At 46.3% G+C, this 13,502-nt stretch overlaps 1 protein-coding gene across 4 annotated transcripts; it reads left to right on the forward strand.

The window, feature by feature from the left end:
• The first annotated feature begins 273 nt into the window (after nucleotides 1-273).
• On the forward strand, nucleotides 274-6,576 carry LOC141570616 (zinc transporter ZIP2-like). Of its 4 annotated transcripts, none has more exons than XM_088796943.1 (9): nucleotides 274-440; nucleotides 631-738; nucleotides 999-1,067; nucleotides 1,738-2,127; nucleotides 2,350-2,533; nucleotides 2,607-4,621; nucleotides 4,801-4,931; nucleotides 5,171-5,221; nucleotides 5,652-6,576. In XM_088796943.1, the coding sequence occupies exons 6-9, from the start codon at nucleotides 4,507-4,509 to the stop codon at nucleotides 6,282-6,284; spliced, it is 930 nt and encodes a 309-aa protein (XP_088653069.1). In that variant the 5' UTR covers nucleotides 274-440; nucleotides 631-738; nucleotides 999-1,067; nucleotides 1,738-2,127; nucleotides 2,350-2,533; nucleotides 2,607-4,506; the 3' UTR covers nucleotides 6,285-6,576. The 4 variants fall into 4 exon arrangements, with proteins under 4 accessions (XP_088653069.1, XP_088653070.1, XP_088653071.1 ...); XM_088796944.1 differs by having other exon boundaries at nucleotides 1,738-1,788; XM_088796945.1 differs by lacking the exons at nucleotides 274-440; nucleotides 631-738; nucleotides 999-1,067 and having other exon boundaries at nucleotides 1,583-1,788; nucleotides 2,607-2,775; nucleotides 3,385-4,621.
• Nucleotides 6,577-13,502: the final 6,926 nt, after the last annotated feature.

Genomic DNA, 13,502 nt, shown 5'->3' on the forward strand with positions numbered 1-13,502 from the left:
GGAGAGGAGAGAACTTCTAAGTAGATAAGAACAGATGTTCAGTAATTAGAAGTTTGCTCTGTCCTATAGATAGGCCATAAAATGTTCTTTCTGGTAATAACTATGATGGGCAAGACCCCAATTTAAATTCTTCAAGGGAAAGGTAAAAGTTTCTCTTGAGCCCACAGGTTCTAATTGCCTTCAGCTCAAAATAATTCACATGCCAAAGTGTCTCATCTTGGAAAGGCCTGTTCTGAACCCCTTTACCCTACTTTCTTTCACTCTCACCTAGCATTTTCCTTTATTGTCGGGGCCATGTTTCTCATCAGGATATCACCTCAGTTTATACCTATACACTCATAGTTGCCACACCTCTCCTTTCCTCCACAGGTGGTTCAGAATCTGGAGAACCTTATGTTCCAAGTGTCTTTTTCAGACAGTTTCTACCTGTATCACCCAAGGCAAGTGGCAATGTGTAGAGTATGCCAGCTAAATGCGGAATTTGGCAGCTGGAAAAGTGTGGCCTCGGCTTTGCAACCCAGCAGTGAGTGTCAGAAGAGAAAAGGCAGCAGAAGAAATCTAGGGAGCTAGACTGTCGTGCTCTTGGCAGGGGAGATGTCGAGTCTGTCGTGTCCCTCTCTTGGTCCTCAGGTACAGTTCAATGTGGTGGTCTCAGCCTTTTCCCTGAGTGAACTGCCCAGCAAGGCTGAGCGCGCTGAGGTCGTTCAAACCCTGTGGCGCAAGACAAGTGATTTTCTGGTGAGCTGAAATCCCTTTTCCCTTCAAGTTTTAAAGCAGCTTCATGGTTTCCATGCCTTCCCTTCTATCCATTGGAGCTTGTGTTCATTCTTTTCTCCTGCACAGAATCCTTTGTCCCTCTTTTACGGTCTCCATCCCCATCTTGTATATAATACCATTTCGTTTAGGACCACTATTCCATCTGTGAATGTTCTTACAAAGCTACATTTATGTTTTCATGTAGTTCAGGGCCTCTGCTCAGTTTCCCCTTTTGTGAACAGATACTGGTGGAGAATGGAACAAAAGCTGGGCACTGCCTGCTCATGGAAGCCAGGGACCTTGTCCTTAAGGTAAGGTTCTTTCCCTACTTCCCCCTCCTCTGTACCTATCTGTCACCAATTACTGGTACTCCTTTGAAACCTGAAGAGACTCTGTCATACAATGGTAAGAGTGACTCAGGTTAGTAGGCCTATGAAGTCATTATGCTATAGGGTAATGGTTGGCAAACTAGGGCCTATGGATCAAATCCAGCCTGTCACCTGTGTTCGTATGAGCCAGGTTTATTTGAGTGTCTCTTGTGTATGGGTACTTTCACACTACAAACAGTAGAGATGAATAGTTGGGACAGAAACAGATTTTGCCTATTCTCTGGGCCTTCAAAACAAAGTTTGCCAACCCCTGATCTAGGACATTGCTGAGCCAAGAACCTTATTTCTTTAGGACTATAGGAGCCAGTGTATGGTCATAAATTTGGTTGTCCTGAGTGGGATTTGTTTGAGAGTGGCGGTTGCTGACAAGGAGAGCACCATCCTATGTGCCAAGTTCCTGCCTTTCTCCTACTGCAAAGAGAAAGTTCTTTGTTTGGAGTATTAGAGAAGCAGCCAGCTTAACTCAAAGAACATAGTTAATAATTACCAGAATTGAATTTAAAGGAGTCCTCAACTGACTGAGTGCACAGATTGACTTATAAGAGTAGACTCCTCTGGCCCAGCTTAATATATATATATTTTTTTGTTTCAGGGAAAGGAGAAGTCACCTCTGGACCCTCGACCAGGTTTTGTCTTTGCCCCAGTGAGTATTCCACCTTTCCCAGCACGCAAAGATCTGAACTCAGCTGTGGCAGGACAAGTGAGAGGGCAAAGCTAAGCCACCCTCCACTGCTTTGTGTCCCTATCGGGTTTCTTAGTGGTTCCACTGCTCTCCCTACTTCTGTTCCTATGCTCTCTTATCCCTTCCTGACCATTTAACTCCTAGGTTTTCAGTTTTATGACCTATGGTTCTTTTGTCTCACTGCCTGTCTTTTATGTGTGTTTACCATGGCCTCATGAACTTCCGTGTCCCCAGTTGACAGCCTCTGAGCCCCTCGCCTGTAGCTTTTCCCAGGCTTACCACTCCATCCCCTTCAGCTGGGTATGTATCCTGGGAGCATTGCAGCAGAGAGAAAATAGACTGGGAACGAAGGATGAGAAAGAATCAGAGGTGGGAGGAGTTGGAAAATTCAGAAAATAGCCTGGAGATTTTAGGGCCTGAATGTGCATGACATAGAATATGAAAGTGCTGCAGGAATGAGGGTCAAAAAAAATTTTTCCCTGTATCTTTTTCCTCCAAGCAGTCTCTCTGTCCTTATCTTAGAAAAAGCAGCCAAAGGAGGAAAAGTTCTCGATGGTGATCCTTGCCCGAGGGTCTCCAGAGGAGGCTAATCGCTGGCCCCGGATCACTCAGCCTGTCCTTAAACGGCCACGCCATGTGCATTGTCACCTATGCAGTCCAATGGGCATATGCAGCATGCTGTGATCACAGCCCGTCGACACGGCAGGTATAGAGACTGTGACCCGAGTTAGTGGGAGGTGGCAGGAACCTGCAGCCCACAGTGACCTTTTCTTCCATAGGGATTTGTATCACTGTGCCCGCGTCAGCTCCTGGGGAGATCTTTTACCTGTGACCACACCGTCTGAGCTTCCTCTGGCCGCTGCTATAGATCCCGCTGAGAGCTGCCAAGGATGCTGTGGGGACAGAGCCAGGAGTGCAGTTTCCAGGCTCTCGGCCTCACATGGAAAGGTACTGGCTCGGGTAGTAAATGGGCATCAACTATGATTGGATGGCCATCAGCTGTGGCTAGTTGGCCATTAGCTGTAACCAGTGAGCTATTGGCCACTAATATAATTGCCGTGGCTACGCTAGCAGAAAATGGGGGTTAGCAAGAAGATGGCGGCTGAGCCAGCAAGCGGCGGAGTGAGGATTGCAGATCATGTGGCTCCTGTTTCCTGTGTCTCCAACCCAGCCTCCAGCGAGACTATAGTGGTGTGACTCCCCTATCTATGGCTCCATGGTTGTTCCTTTTTGGCCTCACCATATCCTGCGTTCTTATGTGTGGAGCGGGACCAGAGACTCCACATGCCGCCTTGCATGACAAATGGCTCAGCGAGCAGGGTCTCCCGCATGACAGATGTGTACCCAGAGTTTTCTTCTATCATGCCTGCCAAGGCTAGAGCTACCTGGTATCCAGGATGGGAGTGCTGGTACCCTACATATCTGTTTGAGGTTTTAATAATAATAATTAAAAGTTTTCTAAGAATGGAAATGGATCTTGTGATTTTTAAAAGGTATGGGGGTCTGCCCTGCAATGAAGTGAATCCTCAGATTTCCAGTGCCTGTCTTCCCACCCAGATCTCAAGCTCACCTGCTCCTGTAAGAATAAGAATACTACAGCTTCTCCCAGAGACCAGGACGTCCCAGGGAAGTAACTGCAGGAGTGCGGAAAGCCGCACCAGCACTCAGAACTGGCTCTGCAGGTCTCAGGGCTGGTAGGCCACCTGAATAGGGGACCAGCAGCTGCCGAGCCTCAAGTTTTTTCTCCCTCCGTCCTTCCCTGTCATCTTTCTCAGGGTGCATCAGCTCCCCCAGAGTCTGCTTCATGCATCTCCCTCAAGAGGTGATCCCCATCAGGACGGCATCTTCATCTCCACCCATTTCCCCAGGCAGGGTCCTTCCGTGTACTTGGTTCATTTCTCAGTTTTCCCCTAGCCTTGCTGTTTCAGAGCTAGAGCAACTTTCTTTGTACTAAAACTCTCAGTCCTAACACAATACATGTCAGGAAACAGGCACAATCAGCAGTTGTAACAATATCAATGTTGTAATACTGGAAACCTCAAGACGCCACCAGACATTTCCATACCTGGAGCTATTTTTCCGGGGTTACAGGAAAGAGGAGTCCCCTCATCTACTAGTTCTCAGAGTGGTGGCAGCATGACCTCTCAGCCCCAGGTGGCCCCAATTCCTTTCTGAAAGGGAACGGTTCAGGTATCAGCATAGCAATCTAAGACTTGGGTTGGAGTGGAAGGCTTAGATCAAATGTCCTGAGCGATGCAGGACCAGGTTGTCCCCAGTGCAAAACAGCTGGGAAGTAGCTACCATAGACTGGATTAGACCAGCCCCAGGCATGAACTAAGACAGTCCACAGCCCTTGGATTAGTCATGGAACTGAAGGAGAGAAGACAGAGCACAGGGCTGTGCCTGACAGGGAGTCTGGACTTTCTGGTTTCCAAGTTCAGGAGGCGTGAGCCAGGGGAGGGGCCTCCCTGCAGGGAGAGGGCGGGAAGCTGGGCAGGGCCCCAGTCAGCTATGCAAGGCTGCATAAGCAGAGGCAGCCCAGAACAGAGAGGATCACAACAGCCTCCAGAATCTCGGGAGTGGACACTGCAGCTCAGACCACCTGAGGCACCAGTCCTGCTCCAAAGCTTGTAACTCCATTTGTCATTCGGAGGTCTCTGCTTATCCTGTACCCCAAGGATGGAACCATTACTAGGAGTAAAAATTGGCTGCCTGTTTGCTCTGCTGGCTCTCACCCTGGTCTGTGGCCTCATTCCCATCTGCTTCAAATGGTTCCAGATTGAGGGAGCCACAGGTATAGCCCTCTCTCATCCTTGCCCAATAACCTAAGTCTGACTTCCCTATCCTGCTATCCTGACTCCTTGCTCTGATTCTCTCGCCATCCCCAAGCTTGGGATGTTGGGTGCTGCCTGTTGCTCTTTAGTTGCCTTTGTCCATCTCATCACCAACTGGATTGTAACTCCTGTTTATTAGGTCGTCACCGCCGGGTCCTCAGCCTCCTGAGCTGCATTTCTGCTGGTGTTTTCCTGGGAGCAGGGTTCATGCACATGACCGTTGAAGCACTGGAGGGAATTGAATCCGAGATCCAGAAGTTCGTGATGCAGGTGAGCAGCTGAGTCGTGGGCTTGGGAGGCCAGAATGATGAACAGAAGCAAGGGAAGAAGGGGAAAGTGATGGAGCCAAGGACAAGGGTGGAATGACAGGGAAGATGACAGCTTCAGTGTCGTGTGGAATGATGACAACAGCTCAGCTTGGGCTTTAAGGAAATCAGTGGAGCTGACGGGACAGGACAGGAAGCTGAGCTGCTCCATGCCTGATCTAATTTCTGTTTTTTTCTCCCTAGAACAGGACAGAGAGTGAGGGAAATTTTTCTGATGATGTTAGTTCAGATGATGTAAGTATCTTCCACCAGCCCCTACCTGGAGGGTGAGGAAAACCGGAGACTTCTGTCATACCCAGACCCTTCTGAGGGGAGGATGTGAGAAATTCCAGGAATCCCTCTGCTCCTCAGCTCAGACCCTGGGGAAAGGAATTGACCAGATCCTTCTGGGTGTATGACACCCCAGACAGACCTCCTGCTTTGCTCTCATTCATTGCACCCTCTGCCATGCTTCACATCGTTTTTCCGTACTCCTAACCCTACTGATACTGTGTCCCTGGGTCCTCTGGTCTCTTGCTGCATGCCCATACCTCCTCTGGGCTTCACTCCCCAACGCTTTTTATGTTCTAGTCCCACGTTTCGCGTTCTCTTCAGTCTGCCATCCCACGTCCATCCACTCTTCTTCCATCCTTTCCCATCTCACAGCCCCTTTCTCTGTTCCCAGACGAACTATCCCTACGGAGAGCTCATCATCTCCCTGGGCTTCTTCCTGGTCTTCCTTTTGGAGTCGCTGGCATTGCAGTGCCATCCTGGAGCTCCTGGAGGATCAAAAGTGCAGGAGGAGGAATGCGGTGAGGCTCACGTCCTTGGACTCCACAGCCATGGATCGCTCCCCTCATCCTCACGCAGTCCCTTCCGCGCGCTCATCCTCCTGCTCTCACTCTCCTTTCACTCAGTGTTTGAAGGTCTAGCTGTGGGGCTGCAGACGACAGTAGTGGCTACCGTGCAGCTCTGTGTTGCTGTCCTGGCTCACAAGGGGCTCGTGGTGTTTGGTGTAGGTCTGCGGCTGGTGCAGGCAGGCACTGGAACACGAAGGGCCGCGCTCTCCATTCTGTCATTTGCTCTCATGTCCCCCCTGGGTGTAGCCATAGGGCTGGCTGTGGCTGCAGGAGACTCTGAAGGGGGGCGAGGCTTAGCCCAGGCTGTGTTAGAGGGTGTGGCAGCTGGTACCTTCCTGTATGTCACCTTCCTAGAAATTCTGCCCCGGGAGCTAGCTGGCCCTGAGGCCCCTCTGGCCAAGTGGGGCTGTGTGGCCGCTGGTTTTGCCTTCATGGCCTTTATTGCATTGTGGGCCTGAGATTCCTGACTTCTGATGGACCTCTCTCTAATGATCTCCCAAATGGCTTCGGCCCTCAGACATTTCTCTCCGAGACTAAATGCAATTCACTAGGTATCACCCCGGTGAGCTGGTCCCCAGCTTTTCCTACATGAGATCCCATTGCTCACCCAGGACTGAGAAAAGGATGATTATTTTAGGTTGAGTGCCTATACATTGGAGAACCGATTTAAAGACCATCACTCTAGATTTGACTCTTGTCCCATTTTTGCTACCTTGTGTAATAAAATGTCCATTTCACCCTTCCCTTCAGCCATGCTGTGCTTCATCTCTCCGGGTTGCCGAAGAGCTGCCAGGTAGAGTGGGGAGTGGGAAGGGTGAGTGATAGACAGTCTTTTCTTCTGGATTCAGAGCCCCTAGCCACTTGGTCGATTGCAGCCATGCCCCCCGGATATGGGAGCATTGCTGAAATTCCAACCTTACTCACAGGTGTTGAAATATTGAGCCAGAGTTCCCAGCATTTAGAGAAGAGGTTTAAAAACAGAAACCATGGGATCTAGATCGTTCCCTACACTAACCACACCCACCCCACTCCCGGTACCTGTTGTCAGCTGTCCCCAACGTGTCCAACAGACTCTGGAGATCAGACGAGACGGATCCTATTTCCATCTGGTTCCTATTTTTCACACTGAGCCCTGTGTGGCCTCGAGGGCATGATAGCTCTTTGAGCCTCTGTTTACTTCCAGCTTCCTTGTGCTGAGGGATTAAGAAGCAGTGTGTTTGGAGCGGGAGAAAGGCGCCAGATGAATGCTGAGGGTGTTTACTTGGCTCTGCCATGTGGTAGAGCCTTTTGCCTGTCTTACCTGCCACTATGCCCCGGGCCCCACCCCACTGGACCATTTGTCTTTCAGTTGAGTAATCCCTGCAATGTTGCTTCCCTTAAAAACAGCACCAATACAGAAACCGATTATCTGAAATTGAGGAGGAGCAGGTCGACTGCTGCCCACCCCCTGACCCATGAAATGGAGGAATATCTCAGAGTTGGTGGAGAAACAGGGAAAGGCACCCTCACCACTTTGCCCCTTTGGATATTGTCAGTGTAGAAGCCCAAGTGACCCTAACGTGGGCAAGGTCTCCTGAGTTTTATTGTCTCATTTTGAAGCAGGGCCCCGTTGAGACCCCCGTAGTAGAGGCCTTGCCACATCTGACCTCACCTTTCCTTGACCTGTAGCTTAATAGATCATCCCCTGTGGCTTGAGTTTGGAATGTCCCCTGTCCACCCAGTTCCCTGTTTTAGAAAATTACCCTGAAATTTAAGATTAATTACCCCTAGACTTATTGATCACAATCTCCATGGTTTACCAGGCTACTCCCATCTTTGTTCTCGGGTTGTTGACCACCAGAGAGCCACATTGCCAGCGGGAAAGCTCCATGCAGACCCCCAGAACCATCATGTAGCCTTTAGAGGAACGTTACAGATTTTCCCTTAAATACCCAAGCTGGTCTGAGAATGTTAGGCAGTTTTTGGAGGTGTTAACCCGCTGCCTTCTCAGACCACCAGTGCTCTGATAATAAACACTTATTCTAGGACCCAACTCTGGTGTCGATCTATTGGCTGAGTGGCGCAGACACCTCAAGCCCCAGACTCAGTTAGCCTCCGGTTTCAGTTTCTGGTGACTTCACTGGGATAGCCTCGGGGTTCCTCCAGTAAGTCTTTCAGCTTGCGGAGGGTCTCGGGCTACATGGGACTGGATGGAAACCTTGGCACAAGACCAACCTCTGGAAGCAGCTGCCAAGAGTTTTAGCTCGCGGAGGTGGCGGTGGCGCCAGGGCCCTTCCGTCACAGACGCCCTTCTGCTCAGTTGGGATAGAATAAGTGTTTGCTCTGTTTTCCTGCCTCTAGTTACTGGTTCCAGAAGCAGGGTAGCCCCAGCATGTACAGCCAGAGGAGTTTGCACTCACCATCTGGGGCTTCTCTTTGAGGGCCATCTGGGGGTCGTACTGACCCATTGGCACTAATAGGTCAGGCGGCAATATTAAGCAAGGCATAATACCCCCACCAGTAAGGGACTCTGGTTGCAAGCTTGCTCTGGTTCTGGAAGCGCCTGTTGTTGGCAATATTGTTCCCCAGGAAGTGGGGCCCATCTGCTGCACTGTAGAAGCCACCATGTCTGGTTTTGGCCCATTGGCCAATTGACTGGTGGTTGACAGACCGTGTATATGGAGTCAGATGACGTCGCGTCCAAATCTGACACCTAGCTAGGTCTAGTTTATCTGGCGTTCAGATCCGATTCTGGTTTTTCTGGTTTTTGTTTGTCCAATCCAGGGAATACTTGGATCTGTCTGTGTGTTTAAGTCTGTGGTAAATGTGGCTGCATTTGTTCCAGCTCAATAATGGGATCTAGAGTTTCTATCCCAGCTGTGAGCCTATTAGGCAAAATATTAGGCTATTGGCAAGAGTATGGCTATGAGCCATTGACCAAAAAGAAATTAATGTTCTAGTACAGTACTGCTTTGCCAATGTATATATTAAACTCTGGAGAGTGCTGGTCGCTCAATCGTTCATTGAATTATTATATTATTTTGCAACTGGAATTGTTCTGTTAGAGGTCTGGGAAATAGGATCAAATTTCTTATGTACAAGCCTTTATGACAGACTCAAAAAAGAAGGGAACTAAACTGACAGTTCAGTTTAGAGAAAAGGGGACTCCACCCAACTTTTCCCTTTTTTTGTTTCTCTGAAAATAAGATCTAGCTGGACCATCAGCTCTAATGCATCTTTTGGAGCAAACATTAATATAAGACCTGGTCATTATATTATATTATATTATATTATATTATATTATATTATATTGTATTGTATTGTATTGTATTATATCATATCATATCATATCATATCATATCATATCATATTATATTATATTATATTATATTATATTACAAAGACCAGGTCTTATATAAGACCTGGTTATATTACATAAGACCCAGTATTATATTGTATTGTATTGTATTATATTATATTATATTATATTATATTATATTATATTATATTATATTATACCGGGTCTTATATTAAAATAAGACTGAGTCTTATATTAATTTTTGCTCCAAAAGACGCATTAGAGCTGATGGTCCGGCTAGGTCTTATTTTCAGGGAAACACAGTATTACCAGGAATGCCTGAGGCTAAGGTAACTGAAGAAAAAAGCCATTCTTAGTAACAAGTAGGAGTCTCACAAGCCAGATCCCCCACCCCTTGTTCTAGACTCTTCAAAATTTTAGGGGCACTTGTAAGATCTTAGGACCTCTCTGCAATTGTTAATAATTCTGTTTATATGTATATGATCTCTGATATCTGTGCTTGTCTGTGTTTTATATATAATATAGTGTTTTTGCCTCCAGATGGTATTACCAAGTTATGTTTGATTGGCTTAAAGAAAAAAAGATTAAGCACTTACGTAAATTTAAATAATAAAAAAAATTTTAATAATAAAAGTTTTTTCAGGATCATGTGATCTAAGAAAATATTTAATACTAAGCCTGTTTTAACTTTTGGATAAGTAGATATATCTTTTAAGGTTATTAACATTAAATATGGTACCTTTTGTTTTACTTGGGTTTACAAAAATAAATGTATGTTATCTCTGTCACAAAATTTGTCCAGAAAATAGCTTGGGTAATAATAAACTTTGAAATTTCATAGTATTGAGAACTAATAAATTGTTAACTGAGATAAGGTTTTAAATGAAACTATTCAGTAATAATTATGTAGTGTGGATGCTTGGACGTGGTTTCTCAGCATCTGTTGGTAAGAGTTTAGTTTTACTAAATTGTGTTAAAAGATAAAAATGATTGAATATTTAGGTATTTTAAAATGCTGATCTACTGAAATATTAATTGGAAGGTCTGAGTTCATCTATTTTTGGCTTCTTGTCACAGGAAAGCTAAAAGATAGATTAAGATCTGTTAATAAATATATTGTATTTTATTACAAAAGCCTACACTTTTGAAGGTTACAAAATATGTTCTTGGATTTGCCAATGGAAATGCTAATTGTTTGCTTTCAGTTGTCAGTAAAAGTTAAGGGTCTGAAGGTTATGGATTCTAATTAATATGAAAGGAAATGATGTGTGTTTTCAAGGAACATATAAGGTATGGAAATATATTTTTGAAGGAATTTAAAGAAAGTAGTTTGTCCTAAGGATGGTTATTTTTGAATGAGTGAGAGAAGACAAACTAAGAGGAACTGGGGAAGTTGTGGAAGGTTTGTAAAGGAAAATCTTGAGAGGATTTTATATATGGTTATGCTAAAAGTGATTAATTAAATCAATTTAAATATCAAAAGTAAGTTGGTACAAAATTAAGTTTTCTCTCTCTGCTAAGTAAGGCAAAGTTTGTTAGACTATTGGTCTGCTACTGATACTATGAAAGTCTTCTGCCCGAAGAGCAAAGATTATATGTGTCATCAAAATAATTTTCTATATTTTATGTTGTCTTAATTAGGTCTTTAGTTACTCAAGAAAACTAAGTCTAAGAACTAAGTTTTGCTAATAGTTATGTAAACTTCTGTATTTTAGGACGGCGAGAGCTTATGTGTCCTCCGCAGTGTCAGATATAGGCCAGTGTAAGGAAGCTTGTTTTCCCTAATCTTAAAGGATATTATAGTAACTCTGCTTATTGTAACATCCCAGATAAAGAGACTCAGATCGTAGAGGAGGCCAGGGAATTTGTTTAAGTGTCTTTAAAAACTGAGACAGGGAAGGTTTTTGTTAGCAGTTAATAGAAGGCCAAGGCTAGGGCCACCTCAGAGCCACGTAGCAGCACCAGAAGAGGAAAAGGATCCTGCTTTGAATGTGGAAGCCCAGGCCATTGGAGTAAGGAGTGTCCTAATCCTCTAACACAGCTGTGCCCCTTGTGCAAACTAAAAGGCACTGCAGGAAGGATTGTCCACTGTTCTGAAGGGAGCAGGGACCAACTCCTTCCCCGAAAATGGCTGTGACAGAGACAGGTCTGAGGGTCCCAGCAGCACCCCCCTCACACACACACACACCTGGAGAAAGAGGCTATTCTCATCACAGGGGACGAAATGTGGGTGACCCTTGATGTGACAGGTAAGCCTGTTAAACTATGGGAGCCATATATTCTGTCTTGACTGCTCACTCTGACCTGTTTTCTCTTAAACTTGCTCAGTTGTGTGGATAAATAAAGCCCCTAAATTTGGGCTCATACTCAAGCCTGTTCCTTACCATTGGTCTATAACTTACAGGAAATGTAAAATGAGCAAATCAGACTTAGAAATGACTCTGGAAAAGTTCTGTCAGGAGACCTCTAAGCCTGGGCTCTAATTGCTGCCCACTGCTTTGGATTCTGACCTCAATTCTATTATGTCCTATGTTGTTAACTTGGGAGAGTTTCAGCAGTCCCTTAGGAAATATGGGGGACCAGCACCTCCCCCAGACCGACCCCTCTACACGTTGTAGCCCTGGAAAGCCAGGGAACCAAGTACTATTAGAAGCCCAGAGGGGGAGAGGTCTCTAACAGACCGGTTAGCCCCTAAGCAGTTCTTCTGAGTAGCCCCAATGGTTATCGGTCTTCAGAGTCAGTAGCTGGGTCCACTTACCTCAAATCAAACCTATTTCATTTAAGTCTCCATAGGTCTCCTCCAGAAGGCAGACTGTCACTCCTGTTCATGTGAGCCAACTGAAGACCTTAGTTCCTCTTCAAACAGAAAGGCTGGAGCTACTCATTATTGCCTCTTGTGCCCCACCTGGGATGCCTCTTCCCTGGGCTCCGCTAGGGAGAGTAGGAAACTAATATGCCATAACCCCCCCCCCCCCCGTTATGATAGATGCCTATGGGCAGGAATGATGCCCTCTCTCAGTAGGATGCAGCCAAAAATGCTCCATCGTCCCCTACTCTTGCAACCATACTAATTTTATAGAAGTAAAATTAATAGAAAATGGGAGAATTGAAGCTAGGCCAGGTTGGGACCCCCATAGTAGAGCCCTCACCATGTCCCAGCCTCAACTTTCCTTGTCCTATAGCTTAATAGATCATCCCCCTGTGTCTTGAGCTCAGAATGTCTCCTGTCCCAGTTTCCTGTTTTAGGAAATTACCCTGAAACTTATGATTAATACCCCTAGACTTATTGATCACAATCTCAATGGTCTACCAGGCTACTCCCATCATTGTCCTGCGTTGCTGACTCTGCCAGAGAGCCACATTGCCAGTGGGAAAGCTCCATGCAGACCCCCGGAACCATCACGTAGCCTTTAGAGGAACGCCCAGATTTTCCCTTAAATACTCAAGCTGGTCTGAGAATGTTAAGCAGTATTTGGAAGTGTTAACCCACTGCCTTCTCAGACCACCGGTGCTCTGATAATAAACGCTTATTCTATGACCCAGCTCCTGCCCCAGACCATTGACTAAGCAGCGCAGGCAGCATGAGTCCCGGACTCAGTGGCCTCTGGTTTCAATTTCATTTCTGTCTCTGTTCATCCCATTCCCCTCCGCACAAACTAACATATGCAAACCTTCTCACAAGCCTAGCTTATACACCCAGGGATCAGTGAGAAGCCAAGCTAAAGGCAAAACTAAAAAAAAAATTCTGACTCAGGAAATAGTTTTCCTGAAGCACCATCCTATCCTGCTTCCCTTCAGTATTCAACGCACTCACACGCAGCACACCAAGAATAGGGCCTGTGTTATAATAAGAATAGTTTCCACACAGCATCGCTATGGGTCGGGCACTGTACTGTCGCTTCCACGTGCATTATCTCACCCCCCAAGCCCGTCAGATAGATACCATCCCCATTGTAAGTCCAGGGAAGCGCAGGCAGGAAACAAGTAACTTGAGCATATAGCTAGCTGGGCTTTAAACCCATGTTTCTGTGACTAAGGAAAGCTCAGTATACAGATTCTCTTCTGACCTTTACCTTCTCCACCTTTACCTTACCTATACCTCCCACTTCATATGTTAGGGTATCTGGAGAAGGCAGAGAGCACGTTGGACCACTGAGCAAGTTTAACAAAGGGAGCATACAGAAGGTGTAGGCAGGGTTAGGATGGAGCAGCTAACACCCTGGGACTGGGTAAGAGCAATGCTGTCACCTGGGCTGAAGACAAGGAGCAGTCACTGGAAACTCAAAAGGGCCATGCACTGAGAGCTATGGCCTTTGGTAGGGTGCTACAGCCAGCCTGCGGGGCTGCACAAGGAGTGATCTAGAGCTTAATCTCTCCT

Source organism: Rhinolophus sinicus, chromosome 3 (genome assembly GCF_057876585.1).
Source record: "Rhinolophus sinicus isolate RSI-liver-muscle chromosome 3, RSI-T2T, whole genome shotgun sequence".
NCBI classification, from domain to species: domain Eukaryota; kingdom Metazoa; phylum Chordata; class Mammalia; order Chiroptera; family Rhinolophidae; genus Rhinolophus; species Rhinolophus sinicus.